The following is a 23,293-nucleotide window of genomic DNA, read 5'->3' as shown; positions in this document are numbered from 1 at the left end:
ACCAAGAAAAACACACCTAATGGAACGAGGAGCAAGTCTGAGTGGTGTCGTGGAAGAAAGATTAGGGTAGCAAAGACAACCAAAAATGTGAAGATGATCATACATGGGTTGGCGTCTATATAAGATGGACACCGGTGATTGGAAACGGAGAATTTTAGTGGGAATAATGTTGTGTAGGTAGACGGACATAAGAAGAGAATAGACCCAATATTGTGGGGGAACGGATGCATGAGAAATTAGAGTACGAGTGATATCATTGATTCGGCGAATCATGCGTTCCGCCTTACCATTTTGAGAGGATGTATGGGGACAAGAGAAACGAAATGCTAAACCGTTTTGACTAGCAAAATTGTGAAAAGATGAGTTGTCAAATTCGCGACCCATGTCGCATTGGAAGGATTTAATTTGACGTTCAAATTGAGTTTGAACAAAAGATCAGAATTCCAAAAATTTGGTGAAGACTTGGGATTTTAGTTTTAGTGGAAAGACCCATAGATAATTAGTGAAATCATCCAGGAAGAGAAGATAATAACGAAACCCCGTGTCAATATTCAACGGAGATATCCATAAATCACTATGAATTATATCAAAAGGAGCAACACTGGTAGAATGAGAGTCATAAAAGGGAAGACGAACATGTTTGCTAATTTGACAAGAATGACAAAGATTGGGGGAATGATCCTTATTACATTTAATAAAAGACTTTATGCGTAATGCATCTAAGACAGCCTTGCCAGGATGACCGAGGCGACTATGCCAAAAGTCAAGGGAGCAGACAACAAGAGAAAATTGGTGAGGTAGTGGCGAAAGGGAGGATTGCACGGCAGATGTAGTGATGGGATAGAGCTCTCCAGAACTATCACATCGTAGAATAGTCCTCGAATTCAAATCCTTCACAGAAAAACCATAAGGATCAAATTCAATAGACACATGATTAGAGCTGTCAAACGGGCAAGCTAGGGTCAACCCGGCCCTAGCTTGCCAACCCGTACTAGGGTTAGGGTCAACCCTAGCCCTAATACTATTCACGAACAAGCTCAAAACCCCAACCCTAGCCCTAGACGGGTCAACCCTGACGGGTTGGCGGGTTGGCTTGTTAATGTTATCAATTTAAAAATTAAATTTAAAATCTAGGATTGTTTAGGATTATTCATTTAGTAAAGGTCGAATCTAGGTCAATTTGGTGTTTAACTAGAAGCCCCACCACTGAGTTGTAAAGTGGACGTTTTTATTGCCACTTAATCAACGATATAGCCGGTTACGTCGCTTTAGTTTTCTTAGGCAGAGAACCCTAACATCAACTAAGCATTTTACTTTTTTTTTATCATTTTATAAGTTTAAATTAATGTGAGTAAGACTAACTCACTGTTTAAATTATGCTAGTCCTTTTATCAATTTAGGACATCCCGAATAAATATGTGATTGATGAATCTAAGTTGTAATTTAATTTATTGATTGATTATTTAAAATCTAAAAATTGTTATATTTGTTTGGGTAGATCCAAAATTAGTTTTATTTATTGATTTAAAATTAATTAATTCTAATATATGTTTGCAAATCATGGATTTTAAAGAGTTGGTGGGATTGAGGGATATATTTATTAATTTTGACGGGTTGATGGGTAACCCGCGGATTGGCCCTAGCCCGGCTTGTTTTCTAGTAGGGTTGTCTATGCCAACCCTAACCCGGCTCGTTTAGACAACAAGCCAAGCCGGGCCGGGTTGAAACAAACCGGGTTAGGGTCAACCCGCAAGCCGGGTTATAAATTGACAGCTCTACACATGATTATCGGTGGTAAATTTACGAACAGAGATTAAGTTTTTGATGATGGAAGGAACGACAAGAGTGTCTTTGAGGTGAAGGGTGTGAGATGGAAGATTTATGAACTTAGAGCCACAGGCAGTTACTGGAATGCTACTACCATTTCCCACTAAAATAGACTGTACAATACTCTGAAGGAAAAACATTATGTAAGGTACCTGGATTCGAGGTGATGTGTGAGGTTGCGCCAGTGTCCATTTAGAAATCATCATCTGGCTGTCGAATGCTCATGGAGCTGTATGCTTCAGCAATATCCGATGGTTGAAGGTATTCCGTGGTAGGAGTGATGTATGCTTGTGGTGAACGGGCTGAGAAGTTGCTGCGACCACGGCCACGACCACGCCCACGGAACTGGCGCCCTCGGCCACGACCAGAAAACTGCTGCTGAGAAGCCCAGTCAGGGACAGACGGATATGGGCTTGGCGGAGGCGTCCAGTGAGGAGCCCAGTGAGGAGCAGTTGGGTAGGGTTTCCTTGGGCCTGCTGGGGTTGGCAAGATGGGTGCTTGGCGGCCCAGATGAAAGCTGTGTGCACTGGGCTCAGATCGGTGATGTACAGACTGAAGATGACGACTGTTGGCAGCGGAATAAGGAGTAGCAGGCGGAAGACGGTGGCTGTTGGCAGCTGCAAGGGCAGTGTGGGAGCCAGAATTTGATTGCTGGTCGCGTCGAATCTCCTCAGTGCGCAGTTGAGATCGAGCAGTGTCAAAAGATGGCATCGATTGTTGAATGAAAGAGGCAACAGTATTGTATTCCTCTGGAAGTCCATTGACAAGTTGGATAACCAATCGTTTTTCATCCATAGGAAAATCAAGGTCACTTGGTCTATTTGAAAGTGCCTGTAGCTTATCACAATAATCATCAACATCGTTACAATCAACAAATTTGAGGTTGACGAACTTACTTTCCAGGTTGGCGGCACGGCTTCCTTTGTTGTCTTGGAAGAGGCGTTTAAGATGATTCCATAACTCCTTCGCAGTTTTTCCAGTTTTGAGAACAGTAAGCATCAAATCTTTGGCCATGGTGGAGAACATCCATTGACGACAGAGAGCATCAAGTTGTAGTACGGTGGCAGCATCAAGATCTGGTGGTGGAAAGGAATCGTCAATAAGATAAAGGAGGTTGTGTGCTTGAATATGAAGTTGAAAAAGGAAGACCCAAGAAGAATATTCGTCTTGTTTGATATCTAGAGTAATAGGATCAAAACTTTGATGTTAGAAACGGCGAAGGCCGGATGTAAGGATTTTTTGTCACTTCCCATGGATTTTTCACTTGTCATGGATGATTATTATTGATTTTTAGAGGAAAATGAAGATGGATCGAGGTTGGTCTCGTGATACCATGTCGGAAGGTAATCAATCCTTATCTATTATCATTCCATAAACTCATATAAATAGAGTTGTAGTATTACAGGAAATCTGGTATTCTCCCAGAATATTATGGTAACTAATATCTCTAAATATGTCTCTAAATATATTGTCTATTAGTAAGTACCCTTACAACTTGATTATTTACATCGAGTCCATATCGACTACTACCACTGAGCTAATATTCGTCACCTTATTAATCACAGGACTACTATTGCTCGCAACTGTTGGCGTTCTTCTCATTAAAACCAAAGAAAGTAGCAAACTGACTCCAAATCCGCTAATGGAGCGACGAGATCCCTATGGTACTTCTGACATGTAAGTTATTTTCTAATTACAGAAGAACTAGAAAAATAAACATGCCCCAAAATCCGACTACAGACCCCGAAGCAACCATAGCATAAAACAACGACACCTTCTTTTTGCATCTTCTTGATCATTTTCTTCCACTTCATTTGTATCTCCTGGAGCACTCTCACGAGTGATCTTCGTAAGCAATCTAGGCTCAATTAATGTATCAAAATGGTCCCCTCTTGGGATATTTCCACTCAGTCTATTGTTTATTTTAAATTCCAATTATATTTCCACATCTACTGGCATTCAATGCTTTTTTTATCTACTGGGATAAGAAACCTACTGGCATGCAATCTTATCTTATCTTTTTTTATAAGACAATACCTTTAGCTTAGTTTCGACTTCCTCTTATTTCATCATCTCTGTTTGTTTCGTTTTCTTGATTTCCCAGATTTGAAAAATGGAAATGAACCAAAAGAATCATCAGGAGGTATTGGGAGCACCAGGGATTAAAGGAGGAAAAGGGGTCACGACTGCAGCAACAAATGGAGTTACTGATTTCATTAACTCAATTATTTCAACCACAAAACAAGAAGTAAAACATCCTTTCTATGTTTTGGACTCGGTACAGATTGTTAATCTTATGGAGAAATGGAACCATAGTCTTCCGACTATCAAACCCTTTTATGCTGTGAAATGTAATCCTGAACCATCTTTACTTTGTACCCTTGCTTCGTTAGGAGCAAACTTCGACTGCGCTAGCAAAATCGAAATCAAAACTGTTCTTGATTTAGGTGTTTCACCTGATCGTATTATTTTCGCGAACCCGTGTAAGAGTGAGTCTGATATTATTTACGCGGCTACAGTTGGTGTCAATCTTGCTACATTTGATTCTACTGATGAAGTTGAAAAGTTGGGAGAATTTCACCCAAAATGTGGGTTGCTGATGCGTATTAAGCCACCTGAAGATGCAGGTGCTCTGTGGCCGTTAGGTGATAAATACGGTGCCTTGCCAGAAGAGTTTCTTTCACTGCTAGAATCTGCTAATGCTGCGAATTTTATTGTTCACGGGGTTGCTTTTCATGTTGGTAGTGGTGCGAGACATGCAAGAGCATATCGCGCTGCAATTTCTGAAGCTAAAACGGTTTTTAGTACTGCAGCAAATCTTGGTATGGCTAAGATGCATATACTTGATATCGGTGGTGGGTTTACTGCTGGTTCACAGTTTGAGGATGCTGCGATTACTATTAAAGATGCTCTCAGAACTTACTTTCCTGATGACCAAGACTTGATGTTGATTTCAGAACCAGGACGGTTCTTTTCCGAGACAGCATTCACGTTAGTCACCAACATCATAGGTAAACGTGTTCGAGGAGAGTTGAGGGAGTATTATATCAGTGACGGCATATATGGTTCTATGAATATTTTGTTATACGATCATCATACCCCTCTCACGGCGAAACCATTAGCTTATACATCAAACCCCGATAATCCTAATTGCGCAGGAGTGAAGACATATGCCTCTACTGTGTTTGGGCCAACTTGTGATGCACTAGATACAGTTCTTAGAAATTATCAATTGCCAGATCTAAAGGTGAATGATTGGCTTGTTTGGCCAGATATGGGGGCCTATACTGCATCGACTGGTACCAATTTTAATGGTTTCAATACCACGTCAATACCTACATACCTTGCCCATTCCATTCTCAAATAGGCCTCCTTTATTTATTTTTTGAAGTGTCAGTTCGGATGAAGTGTTTAATGGTATCAACAAACTTTCCAGTACCTAGCTACTTTCCATTCATCGACTGCAGACCTCACCTATATATTCAGCCATTCTACTCCATTCATAATTATGGCCAAGATTTGAAGACTATTCGGAAGTTACAACACCATGTGTTTGGACCAATTACATAGATTTTTCAAATTATTCATCAAGTTGTAAAAATATCTATGCATTATCTATTTATGGATGTGAAGTCTTTGTCTCGTAATTGAATTTTCAGAACCACTTGTTATTTAATGGGAAAATGATTTTGTTTATGGAATGAACCACTTGAACTTTTCATTTATAGGCTAAACCAAATTATCTGTATCCACTCACAATCTTTAGATGCAGTGGCATGGATAGTAAACGAATTTCCCGTAAGTTGGTCGTAATTATTCTTCCAATTCTTCCCCTGAGAAGTTTATATGAATCACCGATCCAAGTGTAAATTAGAAAACGTAGAAAAATAGAAATATTTCGAAAGTAACTAAGTAGCATTTTTCTAATTTTATGCAGATTTCTACCAGTAATTCCCAACCATCTACTTCTGTAGGGAAGTCTGTTGTACCTAGCAACCCTTCTGATGGATCTAAGAAGAAGTCTCCTAATCTTATACAGAACTCTACCAGTAATTCCTAGCCAAATCCTTCAATATCTCTAGAGAAATCGTGTGCATTTATGAGAGAACCTCTGGCTAAGACATCTAATGGAGTTTTTTTTTTTTTTGGTTATAAATCTATATTGCTAATTCTAGCTAGCGTCTTCTCTTTATATGATGTTCATATGCCGTACCAATTCTGTAGGCAGAAAAATACGACTTTTGGGATGGATCTAGGGAAAATGTAATTCCTAGAGGAAGTATTTTACCTATGGTGCCTAACTAGAAAATACATGGAGAAAATCTTCCTAGTAACTTTTATGCTTTCAATATTCTTGAGGTTATCGATCCATTGTTCGTGTTAACAGAACCAAGTGGTGACTTTAAGACAATGATCTAAGATGAGAACAGTTTTGTGGCATAGACAAAAGATAAATGTACCATCTCCGGTGACAAGGTTAGTTTTATAGCTCTTTTGCTTTCTAATCAAGTATATATATATATATATATATATATATATATTGTTTTACGTAAATCATGTATTCAGTTTGATTAAAGAATAAGTATGAGACAGAAATATATTAACAACTAAATGGAACATGAATGCTAGTGTAAATTTAGATAATTGATCTATTGAATAAAGATATTTGGTTACAGATTTTATTATAGGCGTCAGTTGTGAAAAATGGTGCGGCTTTCAGACGAATTCTCCTAGGATTTTATTATATCTAATACATTTAATCTCTTGTTGCAGGAAACGCCACAGCATGGAAAACCTCCTAAGCAACCAGAACCAGTTTTAAATTCTGAAAATAAATTGGATAGTGATCTAAGAACACTTACCAGCCTAGCAGATGATCAACGGAATGAGGAGCACCTAGCATTAGTTCAACACTCCCGGAGTCGTGCAGCCTCTGAAATGCTTTCTGCGAAGCCTAAAGAGGTGCAAAAGAAGTTATATGTTTCAAATGTAGAGCAGGCAGACCAACTTCCATATGGGAAACATAGAAAACAAGGTTTGGAGCGTCGAGAATGTCACAACCTGATCCATTGAATAAAGAGACACCACCATCAAAAAAGTTGAAGAAAAACTGATGACTTTTAGTTAACTGCTCTTTAATATTTTGTTTTGCAAACTGTCAGATCAAAGCTCAACATTTTACTGTGTGATTAATAATACTATGAATTTTTGGCATATATGAATTTCATATTTAACCACAATTTCTAATATATAAAAGAATTTGGATAGATGCGTCATATATGAACGTCTTAGAGGCGTCACACGCGTATGACACACGCTTTAAGATTAATTGACGTGGCTAAACATAACATGAAGCCACGTTAAGCAAATGTAAATTGGCGTGGCGGAATATAAGATATATCCATGTTATATGGTGTATCCATAGGATATCAAATCAACGGATCATAACGTTACAAGTGTATAGTGTAGGATGCATCAAATTTGACGGTCAATATTGAATCACCTTAAAAGAGAATCAATGGTTCCTAATACAGTCACGTGGATGAGGATAATTATAATTTGGCATGGCTAAATATAACATGTACCCACGCTATATGGCGTGTCTATAGGATATCCAATGGAAGGCTCACAACGTTACATGTGGACGGTGTCGGATGCATCTAATTTAAAGGTCAAGGTTGCATCATCTTAAAAGAGAATCAACGGTTCCTAATACAGCCACGTGGATGAGGGTAATTTTAATTTGGCGTGGCCAAATATCACATATATCCACGCTATATGGTGTGTCCATAGGATATCCAATGAACGGCTCACAACATTGCATGTGGACGGTGAAAGATGCATCTAATTTAAAGGTCAAGATTGCATCGTCTTAAAAGAGAATCAACGGTTCCTAATACAACCACGTGGATGAGGGTAATTTTAATTTGGCGTGGCTAAATATCACATATAGACACGCTAATCCCATACTGGCGTGTCTATCGGGTAACCAATGGCAACGCCAAAACAAAAATTGCGTGTCTGTATGATACACAATGGCTACGCAAATTACAAGTTGTGTGTCCATAGGAGAACCAATGAAAACGCAAAAAAGAAAATTTGTGTGTCTAATTGGTACCATTGGCCACACCAAGTGCAAAATGCTTCATGACCAAATAGCAACGCCCTGCTGACCTAAAACCACGCAAGCTGAGGCCACGCCAAGTCCAAACCAGACTGGCGTGGCTGAAGAGTCGGTTTGTACTAGTGTCAGTCTCTTGGTTCGACTCAACTATGTTCAACCAAGTCAGTTCACAAGAAAGGTTTATACATTATTTTTTTCCGAAAAAGAGGCAAGCCTCAAATATATTAATAACGATACTCCTGTTCAGGTTCAGGATTGATTAAATGACTGACCCAGGAATTTCCAACAATTACATGTATGACAAACGGGCAACAAACACAAAAATAATCACAAAACTTAGCAACACGTACGGTTACAGACCATATTATGAATCAGAATCTTAACCATTCCAGACAAATTTTGAAGTAGTAGAACAAGTTTAAATGATCTAGTTTGGATACTAAGTAACTCATCCCACTTATATAACACCCTTACAATCAGTAAAGATGTAAGGATCTAAGGATCCAACCATTTCTCAAGGTTTTTTTTTTTAAAAGCAAAGTAAAACAAATGATCTGGGTATAAACGAATCAAAAGATTCACCCATTTTTCAAGGTTTTTTCAAAGTGACAGTAACAGAGATAACCGGAATCGGTTATCATCGGACGAGATCTGTCTGAATCGGTCTGGATTTCATCTGAATCGGTCTGCAAAAGAAATTTGTTGCTGGTGTCTTTTGTGTCTCTGGTGTTGTTGAAAATGTCTTAGAACATGTTGCTGTCGCTGAAGTCTTTTGATAACATGTTGCTTAAAGTCTAAAACTAGTAGAAACAGAAATAAATATAAGAAAACCAACATGAAATTCATTGAAATTTAAAACATAATAACCTAATCTCCGATACTCATCACCATCAGATAAAGAAAATTTGATTTGAATCGATGGAGATGATATTGTTGCATCAAGATCTTTATAAATCAGGGACACATACCATATGCTATGATTTCTTCCGTAGAATAGATCATAAACTGTACATGAATTAACATTTATAGATCTAGAAAACAACCCACAAAATCTGAAGAACAACCACTAATCTAAAAAAAATCTAAATTAAAAGGTAACAAGATAGTAGATCGAACAGTAGGAGTACGTGGGATGGTAGTTGATCTGCTCAGATCAGCCTCTAAGGAGCCGATCTGAGCAAAGAAAGTGTTCGTCTCAAAGTTGTGGAGAGAAAGTTTGGAGAGAGAGAAAGTTTTTCCTTTTTTTTAACAATTTGGAGACAAGAAAGGCTAATAAGTATTTTCCTAAGTAGGATGACCGACACATAGATAGTTAAGTGCAGTTATATATTTTTTTTAAGAAAACCGAAAAATGTTAAACTCGGCCATTTTATATTATTTGAAGTGAAAACTACAAGGAAACCCATTTTTCATTTTTTCTTCACCGTAAAACCCATAGGAGGAGAAGTTCACGCGCGAACCCTTTTTTGGTGAAAACATTTCTCTCAAACCCATAGTTTATAAAATTAGGTTTCACTATTTTTCTGTTATTCTTCTTCGATTGCTCTTATTCTACCTCTCCACTCTAATTTTCCATCTGTTCGATTTTGATTTTACGTTAGATATGTTCATATTGGCATCTTGTGTTATTCGTATTCTTCTGCGTGTCTGTTGTAGTATCCAGTAACTGTGACCAAGTTCAAGAAGAAAGTCCGCCGCCGATCAAGCCATGAGTCTTTTGGTTGTTCACCAAGGGATAAGAGTCAGTTTCAAGGTGGAGACAGGGATGGAACTAGTGGTGATAGTTTGGTGGAGATTCAAGACATAATCAGTTGAAGGAAGAGGATATGATGCTGGATTTTGGGAGACGATTAATGGAGTTTTTATAGTTTTGAAGGTCTTGGAAGAGTGGGTTTAATTCACGCTCAAGTTAAAAACCAGGAAATGAGCTTAATAAGATGTACAACTTTGTAGTTGGAGTTGAGTCGTTGCTACAGTTGAATGTGGCAGTAAATGGTGATGATTGATACTAGTTTACAAGTCTTGTAAGGAATATGAAAATAGGTTGTATATGAATTGTAATATGCAGGAATTGGAGATCCAAATATGGGGAATTGTTGACGCACAACAGCACCATCATTTCTGCTCATATGGTGTTCTAATAATTGCCTGAAACTAGGAGAATGAAATTTTGATCGATATGAGTTAGGAGATATGTTAGAAACTCGGATTGGAAGGATAATGGTTCGAGCGACTGGTGCTTGTTTTCGACAGGATAAGAAAATGAATTGGGCAGCAAGGAGATTGGTTGAGTGAATGGAAGAGTATCATGGGTTCTGATCAAGTCTTGGATGAAAGGAGAGAAAGAGAAAGTGTTGTTGCTGTCCATTTGTATTGTTGCAACCAGGGTGATGGTGGTATGATTACAATGGGTACTGACTTGTTCTAGTATTGAAGGATGATCTCGACAAACTGGGAACAAGAAAAGATAATCAAGGATATTAGATGTATCCTACATGTGGTGTTCGAGAAAATGTCTGCATAACATGTAATGCAGTTATGAAAATTGATGCATAACCTGTTATGCATCTACAAAAGTTAATGCATAACTTGTTATGCAGTCCAGAAAGCAGTTGCATAACACGTTATGCATCATTTTTTTTGTTACTATTGAAACCAACAAAAACAAATATTGCATAACTTGTCATGCACCTATAATTATATATGCATAACAAGTTATGCAGTCATGAAAATGTCTACATGATGCATTATGCATCAATTTTATCTGTACGCACTAAAAATCAACCAAAACAATGGCTACATAACATGTTAAAGATGCATAACTTGTTATGAGATTGAGAAAATGGTTGCATAACTCGTTATGCGTCTGTTTTTTCTTTTTGATTAGGGCGTATACATTTTTTTGTGGCTGCACAAACCAAAATAATAGATGCTTGAACAAAAATATGGTTGCATAACGTGTTATGCATCTTTTTTGGAGGTTGCATCAAGAATATGTAGTCAGATTTCGAAATTTTTCCCTAAACTGATGATCACCACCGATTTTTTCGTGAAAAACAAAAATTTGATATTGTTGTTTGTGCTCGTTACATAGTTCTCTTTAAAAGCTTTCCGACGAGATCAAATTTGTTAAATTCCAAGGCACGGTTTTTTAGATGTGTTATATTCAAGTTTGCTTACCAATTATACCCCTGAAAAAAATAGTATGCATAACGAACTATGCAACGATTTTTAATAATTTCAGATAATTTTGGGTTTCATGGAAACAAAAATTAATCATGGGCCTGACAACATGAATATTTTTTTATGGAGGCCTTAGCCTAATTCCCCCTTATATAAAGAACGATTATTTATGGAACGACCTTTTTTTGAGGCGACCATTTTTTTATTAGGCTCACTTCCCTATACTTATAAGGGATGTCTTAAAGATAAAAAAATACACATTTACCCATTACTCTAATTTAAATTAAAACTAACCTAATAACCATATATACCTAATCATATATATATTTCCAATCTAAATGAATCATTAATCAAAATCAAAAACAAAGACGAAAAAAGAACTCTTCTCTTCTTCGTATCTATTTCCTTGAAGTTTTTTGTTCAATTGAAAAATACATCACTTTTAATTCGTTTTTTGATCGAGAAAAGAGATCATAAATCATCGAAATATGGTTTAAAAGAGAAGTTACTATGGCATGTTCGGTTAGAAATTGTTTCAAAAAAACCTAGTTCGCTATCCGAACATGTGAAACCAAGAACACGAAGAACACTTCGGTTATCACGAATTTATTTTTTCGCAACCGAATTCCGGGTTCGGTTGGTTCGCAATTTTTTTTAACCGAACTCCTCTTTAAAAACCAATATATTGTGTTCGGTTGGTTAGGTTAATTGGAAAATTTTGTCCTTTGACCGAACACTTGTAATAGAACAACAATGTTGAGTTCGGCTGGGTCGCAAAAGAAAAATTTCTAGCCGAACCCTTCTCTGAAAATCAATATGTTGAGTTTGGTTGGTTCGCAACAAGAAAATTGGTAACCCAATTACTCTACTATGCAAAAACATATGCTGATTAGTTTGGTTTATTTGAGAATTTTTTCTGCTAACCGAACTTCACTCTGATATTCAGTTCATAGTTGAAAATTAATGTTGGAAACCAAACATTAATCTTTATATTCTAGGAATAAAAGTTCGGTTACCTGTCCCAGAACCTGTTAGCCAAACTTATCAAAACCTCCATTAAAAGCGAGTTTTGTGACCTGCGTCTAAGGAAAAAGTATCCGAAAGTACACTTCCATATAAGTTCGGCTACATGTTCTTCAGATCTTGTTGACGAACTTGTTTAACCTAACCAAAATCTACTTAAATTTTTTTCAATTTAAGGGAATTTTTGGAGAATTCAAGCAACATTAACGAATACTCTAGGAAATGGAGGTTAATTAGGAGGAACTATCATCACTCGAATCAATCAATTCATATTTATCAATCTAAAAAAAAAATGTCTTCTCAATAATTCTTGATCTTTAATATAACCTCACTAATTACAAACTAACTAATCATTATATAAATATAATTAAAAAGGATAATTTTGATATTAACATAATATTTGGATAAGGGATCACTTAGTTTTACTTCAAATTGCCTTACCCAATCACGGCCTCCCAAAAAACCATGGTTCCAAAAAATCGTCCTTATATAAAGGTTTAAGAACAATAGTACAAAAAGTGGGCTACTTTATTAAAAAAAGCCCATCTAAATCCATATTAAGTTTTCATGTGGGTTGTGGCCCAACCAGCAATCTAATATCAACCCTAATCGGATTAGAGAGGGCCTCACAATTGCTATGAAGATCATTATAATGTTTGTAGTTTTTCTTTGATTTGTATGATTCAACAAGATCATGTTTATTACTTCTCTGTTTGCTCTGTATGATCAGTATCATGTTTGGATCTTTGTTCTGGACGATATTATGTTAAGGAACTCTTTGGTTGTTTTGTATGATTTGTATACTTGGGACAGTAAATTGATTAATTGCTTGTTTACTTCTTTTTTTACTTTGTTAACATGATTGATTCTGATTTTCTTCCACTGAAAGATTGAAAAAATTCAGGGTGTATTCATATCTGATTTGCTTACATCTTGTTTTACTTTGTTAACATGATTGTTTTTGTTACTTTGAATCTGAACATATGCTTTGTAGACCTTATTTATAAATATTTGCACTACAAGAAAACGTGGCTTAAACGACTAAAATCTTAGCAAGCACCCAAAATTTTAGTCGCTTTAATGGTCAAGCAACTAAATTTGCAACTGCCAGATAGTTTGCTTGCTGCAAATTTATTTCCACTATTTCTTAGCGACCAATAAAGGTGTTTAGTTGTTGCATCACTTTTTCAAGTTGCCTGCAGCAACTACAAAAGTGCTTGAATCGCTATTTACTTTGAGGCACAATGGGGCAGCAATTCAAAAGATATTTGGTTGGTATAATCCTATCTCAGCAACCAAGTCTTAGCTAGCGTCCTAACAAAGAAAAGTCAGATTGTAAAGTTTGTTATTTGTTTACTATGCTTTTTGTTTTGCCCATTCATAATGTAGTAATGTAATAAAATTTAAAGAACTAGTTTTTTGTGGGTAGATTTACTTTAAGGATATGTATATATGCCCAAATTATAATTTGTACCGTTCTTGACGATTGTTTAAAATATTTAATGGTAGATTTTCTCACAGAAACATTGTTAGTTGTTACTTTACACTATTGTCCCATTTGGCCCAGTTCATTAAACACGAAACACTCTTTTTAAGCAAACACGTGAAGGATGAGCAGTCAACTAGACAACTATAATGCTTCAAAAAAAAAAAGCTAGACAACTATAAGTCTTTGTTTGACGGAAAAAAGGATAACCAAACACGTGAACGAGAAGCAAACACGTTGCTCTAAGTTTCTTCACATAAAGTGGTGGGAAATTTTTCCGCGAAAAAAGAACCTTTAATTCAAAACCATTGAATATTGCCGCATATAAAGTTTCCCAAATCATGACCAATTTGTGATCGTTGGATAAAGTAGCAATCCGTATGAGCCTTCTGTTTGAGTTAATATCCGGACGATTATACATTTTCGCTTCCTATTGGTCAGACTAATATCATACAGATCATGATTATTATCTCTTAAGTGGATTTACATTTCGTTTTCCATTAGAAAAAAGAATTACATTCTGTTTTCACACATGTAATTTGTGATAATTCCGTTCATATCTTTAGTGATCTAGCATTTTCTACATATATAATTTAATTTTATCTTGACAATATTTACTTTACTTATTTCCGATTAGGATAGTTTGGTCATTTTCACAGTCTCAATAATATTGTTTGCACTAATTTCCATTAAGGGTAATATGGTCATTTTCACAGTCAGTAATATTAACTTTACTTATTTCTGATAAGGGTAGTCTGGTCATTTTCACAGTCTCCATAATATTTTCTGCACTAATTTCTAGTAAGGGTAATATGGTCATTTGCACAGTCTGTAATAATTACCTTACTTATTTCTGATAAGTTCATCCAAATGAGAAACTCGAGTCTAACTTTACTAATCTTTGAACCTGGGAAGTTCAAATCAGACATATTTCCGCTCAAGTTCATCCGAATGGAAAACTCATGTCTAACTCTTGTAATCTTTGAACTTGAGATGTTCAAATACAATATATTTCCGCTCTAGTTCATCTGAATGAGAAACTCGGATCTAACTCTAGTAATCTTCGAATCTGGGATGTTCAAATCTGATATATTTTCCAGTTATCCGAATGAGAAACTCAGGTCTAGCTCTAGTAATCTTCGAACCTGAGATATTCAAATACATTATATTTCCTCTCCAGTTCAATTGTGGTGAGAAAGTCAGGTCTACCTCTAGTAGTCTTTGAACCTGGGATGTGCAACTATGATGTATTTCGTCACTAGTTCATCCAAATGAGAAACTCAGGTCTAAATCTAGTAATATTTGAACCTGAGATGTTCAAATCTGATAAATTTCGTGTTCATTTCACCCGAATGAGAAACTCAGGTCTAGCTCTAGTAATCTTTGAACCTGAGAAGTTCAAATCTGATATAGTTCATCTCCGGTTCATCCTAATGAGACACTCAGGTCTAACTCTAGTAATCTTCAAACCTGGATGTTTAACTCTGATATATTTAGGTTTATGCTACCGTACTTAAACGTGTACACCCATGTTGGATCAACAATGGTCAACCGAAGTTAGTCATATGATAACTCTCATATCAACCATATTCATCTTATCCATAACTACTTCAAATGACTCAAATGAAACTAGTTAAAGAGTTGTTCAATTGCTATATTCTCATAGAAGTATACAAGAACACAATCGAAACAAAATCGGTTTGATTCACTTGAATTAATCATAAACATTATAGCGACGGTTTACAAAGAATGCATTCCTTATAATTTAAATGTTTAAGTTCATGAACTGAACGATTTGATAAAGTAACCATCTTAAGTATGCGTAGGAGTATGCGTACTTTAGCAACCGGATTTGAGTTTGTTTTTGTTTCCAAACTCAGCAGAATTTTTCGGTTCGAAAACTTCCGCCAGTATACGTACGGGTACGCTTACTTAAAGTAACTAGTTAAGAGTTTGTCAAAACCAACTCAGCAGAAATTTTCGTTGGAAAACTTATGACAGTATGCGTACGGGTATGCATACTTAACCTATCTCCTTCACCAATTTCGTATACACACATATGCATACACTTGGATCCCGGTTTATGGATTAATACACTAATGTCTGAACACACTATATATGTTTATATCCAAAGATGGTTACATAACCTCAACTCTTCATTTCAATCATTGAAACTTTCTTAGAGGATATTATATAGTTGTTGTTCACAAACTATTTCTCGTCAAAGAGATTTTCAAGTTATTGAAATTATCATAATGAAACATTCCAATGCAACACCAAATGATTGTATCACACAAACCATGTAAGATATAACTAGGAAATTTTCATATGATCTTATTCTAGTAATCTTTGAACCTGGAGTGTTTTTAATAAGATTAATATATATGAGTCAAACTGGCGAAGTTCGGTTGACATTCGTTTAAATGATGGATAACATGACAAACCGAAGGAATCCTAGAGAAATTGAGTGGTGTTAACCGGTATTAAGCTGATGGATTCCTAGAGAAATTGAGTGAAATTAAGCAAAGTTGTTGAAAATTCAATTTGAATTGATAGATAATCATATAAATCCATGTAATTTATGAGAGATTGAATGAGGTCGAGCGACATCAAGTATAATAGATGGACGTTTAGTGAAGCTGATAGATAACCAAAAAAATCCTTGATATGTATATATATATACACACACACGTTATCGTGTAGATTGTGATTCATAATGAATGATTTAAGATTTAAGTGACCAAAAAGTCAATAAAATTGCTTATAACTAGAAATGTGCCCGTAGGTCTAAAATTCATCACGTAACCAAAATTGCGCCTTGGCTAAGAGGATTATAACTCTTTAACGAAGACGAGAACAAATGAGTAATTGTCAAAACTGACCGAGTTCCACTGATCTTTTGACAGATCGAATCATCAAGTAGATTGAAGGATATAATTTTCAATTTTTTAGGGTTTTGGTAAACCTCAAAGATCAACTTCATTTTAAATCATAGAAATCAAGGTTTTTTTATTCTTTCTCATCTCCGTCTCTATTATTTTAGGTCGCGCAAAAAGGTGTAAATTATAAAAAAAACAAGAACTCTTTAATTATCTATCAGATTAGTATAAATCCATGAGTATTTGACAACGAGAATGATAAGAAACAATCTCGATAATTGTCATTGATTTTCTCGACGAAATTTCGAATAATCGGTACAATAGGGATGGGAATGAACCCGAAATTTACCATTGGCATAAACATTGTTTGGGATTGAATAGTAAAAACGCGAATGAATCAGTTGAGTGGAAATGGATTAGAAAATGAGAAAGACTGGAAAATATCGTTATTAACAATCGATCTGATGAAAAATCAAAAAATAAATTCAAAAGAATTGAAAAAATTTTGGTCCCAGAAATAAAATTAGCTCACCCACAAATCTATAACGATTTTGTTTGAAAATTTAATTAGAGTATTTATTAATTTGACGTGGTAAAATTAAATTACATATGAAAAAATCAGTCAATCAATATAAATAGGAAATCATTAGGACTAATGTACATACGAATGTAAGAAGAAAACACAAATCGGTTACACATAGATGCATGAAGAAAACACAAGTCTGCTTAGAAGATGACAATCATGATCCATTGGTGAAAAAAAAAGACAATCATGATCCGTATGACACTTGTCCAACCAATAGAAAGATAAAATGTAATCGGACGTATATTAACTCAAATGCAAAACTCATACGGATATTATCTGCGGCAGTAATTTTTTTATCTACGGAAATCTTGTAGAAAAGCCTTATTCTTTTCCGTCCAACCCAAACTGAGAGAACATATCATAATCAAATAGATAATCAATCTATTTTTCTTATGATTTGTTTCATCAAAACTTCATCATGTTTGCTTCCAAAATTCATCAGGAGCAGCATATTAAGCACTGCATGTTCATTCTCTAAAATGGGTTAAATTCAAGTTGTTTTTTCCTAATTTTTTGAGGAAAAATTAGGGCTTTTGTTAGTTGAGCAGCTGTATGTGTATCTATTCTGATTTTTTGTCAGATTTCAACGATGATGGTTATTTGAGTTGAAATTTTAGATATAAATTATTTGTTTCTTTGATTCTTCAAGTTGTTTATTTATTTTTCATTTTTGATAGATTTTTAAGAATTACTCTTTTGTTACTTGCTGTTTTGTGCAAGGATTTGGTCTTATTCTCATTCTATTGAGTGAGACATTTGGTTTTGTTTTTGGATTTTTTTTCTTAACTGTGTTGATTCTATTACCGACTACCCAATGTAGATGATTTAGGTAAGTGTAATGGTTCAAAAGCCTAATATGATTTCCATGTACAATTTTTATCTCTCCATTTTAAGGATAAAAGTAACACACTTAAGTGTTTGTCAAAATGTCTCTGAGAATATGAGGTTTTATTTTTATGTGATTTGTTGATTGCATCTATAAACTAGTTTGGATCCATCAGTTACTGTAAATGGTAGATTTTTAATGATTCGAAGGATGGATTTACTTAATAGATCTAACTATTTAGTGATGCAGCAGAGCTATCTTAAATTTGTTTTTGGTTGGGATGGAATCTTTCACTGACCTTATATAATTTTTTGTTTCTTTGTATTTTTTTTTTACTTTCTTTCTTTGATAGATCTCGTTGTTTTATGGATTTTTTTTTGGGGGGTGAATTTCATTTAGGCCATTGCTGTGAGTTTTTGGTGTTTGTAAACTTGTAAAATATAGCTTGTTTTGTTCATTTTCTAATTTCATTTGTTTTTCATGAGTTCCGGGCGTCCATAATGTTTAATTTTTTGGTCATATGAAGTCCTTGTTTAGTAAGTTTCTTGAGTCACAAAATAATAAGCCCTTGTTTAATTTTTGGTTTCTTTTTTTGAATACTGATTCTTTGCTATTTTCTTGCTTTTGTTCCATCATTTGAAACATCATCAGTGGCAAACAACATCAGCGACAACTGATTGAAATTTGGTTTAATTATGAAAAGGCAATCTTCCACCACATGAGCCAAAATCATCAACAATCAAAACCAACAAAAGGGTTGTCAAGAATGAAATTTGTTTTCCTTTTCAGAGTGACGACTATAAAGAATTATATTGATGCTTAAGATTCGAGTTGGCGATGGTATGCTTAAGATCTGTTGCTTCTCATTCTCACTGAAAAAATAATACAGAATTTCAGTAAGTGTTCGCTACCACTATATTTTTACAGGATTTAAGTAGTAAATTAATTTGGGTATTCTTTTATTTTTGCAGACTAAACTTCTACATCCATTAAAAAGAGGAAAGGGAGTTTCAAAGATATTGATCAAAATAAGATCTAGAAAATAAATTGAATGCTACCAGGATAGTATTTTTATTTAATCTTGTCCACAGAGTTTCGAAGAATCATGAATTCTTGATGTGTGCTTCAAAGTTGAAGAAGCTGTTGTATCAACGGGGTTAAGATTGAAGTGTGTTGATGAGAATGTTAGCGAGATTGTATTTTATTTAAAATTTGCAAAACAGATTGTAAATTTTTTGATTTTTTGAATACTAAATGTTATTGTAAGTTGAATTTAGTTGATAATAAATTTAATTACTTTTGGATTTAATTTTGATCGCTTTATGTAATTTTAATTTAATCTTTATTCCCCCGAGTCTAACTTGGCCGGAAGTGCTTTAACGCGCCGGAACGTTCCCTGTTGAAGAATTAGAGCAACTAATTTCACACAACTTAGAAGTTAGCACCAAATAAAATCTCTTACATCAAAAACCCTTGAGCAACTGATTATTAGTCAGTTAAATTGGCGTGGCAACTTAACATATTAATCGCTATATGTTTGGAATAATTTTAGAGCAATGATATTAGTTAGCTGTTGATGTTAGTTGAAGCAAACTTAGAGCGACTCTCTTTAGGATGATCGGAATAAATCTAAAGCAATGATATTAGTTGATGACTGATGATAGTTGAAACATATTTAGAGCGAGTGCCTGGCTGCTTTAGGTCTATACAAATCCCACTTCTTGCAACTCAAGAGCAACTGCCACTTTTAATAGCTATAATAATTAGAGCGACTCAAAATGGGCTTTTGCAACTAAATTTGCCCTGTTGCTTAATCCAATTTTTCTTGTAGTGTTGGTTTACATTTGCTTCATTTATATATGTTTTTTGATTTGAATTGATATCTCCTATATTTTAGTTGATTATTTTTGTTCTTTCAGTAAATTGATTGCATGTTAAGGAAGAAGATGAAGGATCCAGATGATTTTAATATGGTGTGATATACCAAGTAGACTTCATTTCAAGAAAGTTACGCATTTCCAATGTGTATCAAAATCTTAGTTTAAGCAAATTGGTGAAAGTACTATTAAACTGATCTTTTACAAAAAAAACACTGACGATTCTGTGACTGTGCCAGCATATATCAGTCAGATTACTGGCACCATAGAATCACCACGCATGAATCCTTTCTGTTATAAAAAAGTTCCAGGAGTCGTAAATAGGTTACCTGTATCTCACATCACTTTGAAGATAAAGTTTGCGTCTTCAATTTGGCCACTAGAACTGACAGATTGATTAGCCTCTAGAGTTAGAAACCAGACTGTAGGAGATCAAAAAGGAAGGGGAAGGTGAACTAGTGGAAGGCAGTCAGGTTACATAAGGTGAACTAGTGGAAGGCGGTCAATGTGAAAAGCTTCAGACATGAATAAGGTTCTTGATGGTGCAAGAGAAGGAGAATGAATAAGGTTTCATCCGTTTCATTGTGTACAATGAAAGCATGCTACCACCGTCACCATAAGTACCACATTAGGATCTTTCAAATTATTTTTTAATTTTTGTACCTGTTTTTTATTTTCAACTACCACCTTTTTCTTATGTTTCAAATAAAAAGCCAATTGAGATGGCAAAGTCGTCTAAATCTAATGACGTTCACATTTGCGTAGATGATTGGCAATAGCAATAAGCAATTCTTCGTGCCTATTCAAATCTCTTTATTTTGAATAAGGCCCCGAACAAGTTGATGCGTTCAACTTGTATTTCTTTCATAGTATCAATTATGATGTGTTCTTTGTTAGTTATCATCAACCTTTTGTTTCTTGTTGTTGGATTGGTTTTAATCAACCTGTATTTGTTTCGTGTGTGTTGTATATATGTTTTGGTCAATGCTTGGTTTGTGTATTTTGTTGCATTTTTTAGCTATATCCTTTTGATTGGTCAAGCAAACAGACTTCTAAGTTGTGGGGCTTTTCCTGCACAGGTTTGAACTATGCTGTCTTTTGTTCTCGATATGGATGTTGAAGAAAGTTATGCAATTCCTATGTGTATCAAAATCTTGGTTTAAACAGATTGAATATATGAAGTCACATCTCTCGCACTCCCAGTCCAAGAATCCTCCGTGTCTTTCTTATAGAGGATCCTAGAAATGGTGAAAGTACTTTTGAGCAATGAGGCGCACCAACATGTTTCTCGACTGCTGAAGTACATAAGTTCATCTCCGATTTTTGCCGTTGGCACCCCTGGATCACCTCACATGAATTCTTCCTGTTATACAAAAAATCCACGAGTTGGAAATTGGTTATCCTGTTTCTCTCATCAACTTTTAAGATAAAGTTTGGGTGCTCAATTTGGCCACTAGAAGTGATGGATTGGTTAGCCTTGAGAGAAAGTAGAATATAGAAAATCAGAGGGAACAACGTGCACTTGCGATTGGATACAGTCATGTTAGGAAACAGCGTAAATTCTTATGGAAATGGTAAGTTAGAGAAATTCCGACAAGATTAAAGTTCCTGCCGGTGCAAGAGAAGTATGGGAAAATTGAGTCTATTGACTGATGGCCAGGACACTTGGAGAATAATCAAAAAGCATGCTACTACTGTTTCAGCCGTTTTTATATATGCTGTCTGTTCTGGATTTTTTTTCATACCTTGATGTGCAAGAAAATGAGAATGAATGAGGTTTCAGCCGCTTCATTGTCTGCTACTACCGTCACCGTAAGTACCACAATTCAGATCTTTCAAATCATTTGTTTATTTCTTTACCAGTTTTTTTATTTTTCAGTACCACGTTTTTCTTATGTTCGCAATAAAAAGCCATTTGGGAAACCAAACTCGTCTAACTATAATGGTGTTCACAGTTGCATATAAAGTTGGCAGTAACAATAAGCAATTTCTCGTGTCTATCAAATGGTCTCTTAATTTTGAATTAGGCCTCGAACAACTTGAGGTGATCAATCTGTATTTATTTCGTAATATCAATATTGATGTGTTCTTTGTTAGTTTTAATCAACTTGTATTATTTTCATGTATGTTGGATAAGTTTTAAATTTAATCAACCTGTATATTGTTGTGTATTTTGGATTTGTTTTGTGTATTTTTTAGCATTTTGTAGGTATCTTGGTCAAGTAGACAGAATTGAAAGTTGGCTTCTCCCGCACAGGTTTTGAAATATGTATATAGACTAGGTTATGACACGTGTCGTAACGGCACGAGGCTATAATATGTTTTCGTGTTCATTATATTCTTTTTTTCTTGTGAGAATACCATGAGCTGAGTGTGGGAAAATTGGGTGAATTGTAATCTTTTTTAAACTGATTTGAAGCTTTGATCGATATTTTCAATACCAGTAGGATCGATTTCTTGTTAAATGGTGATTAGGATGTCCCTAAAAATTAATGCAGTTCGGTCATCATTTAAATAGATTGTCATTTTGTGCTAAAAAAATTAATGTAATTTTTTTCGAAATTTAAAAATTTGAATCTGAGCTGGGAATTCTTCTTCCACATCCCTTAAAAGTGTCATATCTGCATCAATTTTTGGAACTGCTAACTGTTTTCAAAAGTGAATATTGACCTTGTGCTCGTGTCAATGTATAATTGGCATGTTTAAGCATTAGTAATACTCGAACCCATGGTAAAAATTTAAACGATTGGGTTAATATAATTAACTGTCAGTCATTTTACGGCCATTAAACATGTCATTTGTATAAATACGGAAATTAATATTTATCATTTCCTATAATATTCTAGGTTTAATGACTACATAATTATGGTTTAAACTAACATATGAAAAACGCGAAGCTTAAATCGTCACAAAAAAATACAAGAAAATAAAAAGAATGTAAAATATTGAATCCTACAACATTCCTTTGGATATTTGTAAAATGTAAAACTTGGATATGGAACTAATATTACACCTTGGCCTAAGAGTACATAAGAGACCTAAAACAACCACACTTTTATAATTTTCTAGCGGAAAATGAACATGACATTACATCTTAATATTGAAATATTTCTTAAATCAACTTCTACAAAGTTTAAGATATTTACACAAAGTTCGGTTGGTTGGTGTCTTCGATGAATTAAAGAATCTCAAGTATTAGATGATATCACAGAGTATAAGATAGGTGATGGATCAAGTATTAGTCATGGTATCTTTAGATGCAAGATCTAAATGGATATTAATGCGCTAAGCTCTCCTTAACTAAGATAGTATTTAGAAAAATCGACATTTTAGGCATGGAAATCACATAGGTGCGTATGAACCACATCTTTTAACAAAAATTATACTTGTACCTTTCTGGAATACCAAAATTTCTTCACCTGCATCAATGATAAAATGCATGGAATATCAAATTGTGTAATCCCGACATATATAGGTATAAT

The 23,293-nt window shown here is 34.9% G+C and overlaps 2 protein-coding genes and 2 non-coding genes across 4 annotated transcripts; 3 read left to right on the top strand and 1 right to left on the bottom strand.

The window, feature by feature from the left end:
- Nucleotides 1-2,019: 2,019 nt before the first annotated feature.
- LOC113328743 lies at nucleotides 2,020-2,841 on the bottom strand. The gene has a single exon (XM_026575758.1). The coding sequence runs from the start codon at nucleotides 2,839-2,841 to the stop codon at nucleotides 2,020-2,022; it is 822 nt and encodes a 273-aa protein (XP_026431543.1).
- A 1,029-nt stretch (nucleotides 2,842-3,870) lies between these two features.
- Nucleotides 3,871-5,502, top strand: LOC113328939 (ornithine decarboxylase-like). Its single transcript, XM_026575939.1, has one exon. The coding sequence runs from the start codon at nucleotides 3,941-3,943 to the stop codon at nucleotides 5,192-5,194; it is 1,254 nt and encodes a 417-aa protein (XP_026431724.1). The 5' UTR covers nucleotides 3,871-3,940; the 3' UTR covers nucleotides 5,195-5,502.
- Nucleotides 5,503-20,534: 15,032 nt separating this feature from the next.
- On the top strand, nucleotides 20,535-20,660 carry LOC113328967. The gene has a single exon (XR_003349667.1). It is a non-coding gene; the product is annotated as a small nucleolar RNA snoR86 (small nucleolar RNA).
- Nucleotides 20,661-21,732: 1,072 nt separating this feature from the next.
- On the top strand, nucleotides 21,733-21,860 carry LOC113328969. Its single transcript, XR_003349669.1, has one exon. It is a non-coding gene; the product is annotated as a small nucleolar RNA snoR86 (small nucleolar RNA).
- The last annotated feature ends 1,433 nt before the right edge of the window (nucleotides 21,861-23,293 follow it).

The sequence above is a fragment of the Papaver somniferum genome, unplaced genomic scaffold (genome assembly GCF_003573695.1).
Source record: "Papaver somniferum cultivar HN1 unplaced genomic scaffold, ASM357369v1 unplaced-scaffold_114, whole genome shotgun sequence".
Lineage (NCBI taxonomy): Eukaryota > Viridiplantae > Streptophyta > Magnoliopsida > Ranunculales > Papaveraceae > Papaver > Papaver somniferum.
Note: the sequence above shows the minus strand (reverse complement) of the source record. Positions and strands in the feature narration are given on the sequence as shown.

Bases quoted from the DNA above. Each gene is read 5' to 3' on its own strand.
- LOC113328743 (XM_026575758.1), bottom strand. From the start codon at position 2,841: ATGGCCAAAGATTTGATGCTTACTGTTCTCAAAACTGGAAAAACTGCG.
- LOC113328939 (XM_026575939.1), top strand. From the start codon at position 3,941: ATGGAAATGAACCAAAAGAATCATCAGGAGGTATTGGGAGCACCAGGG.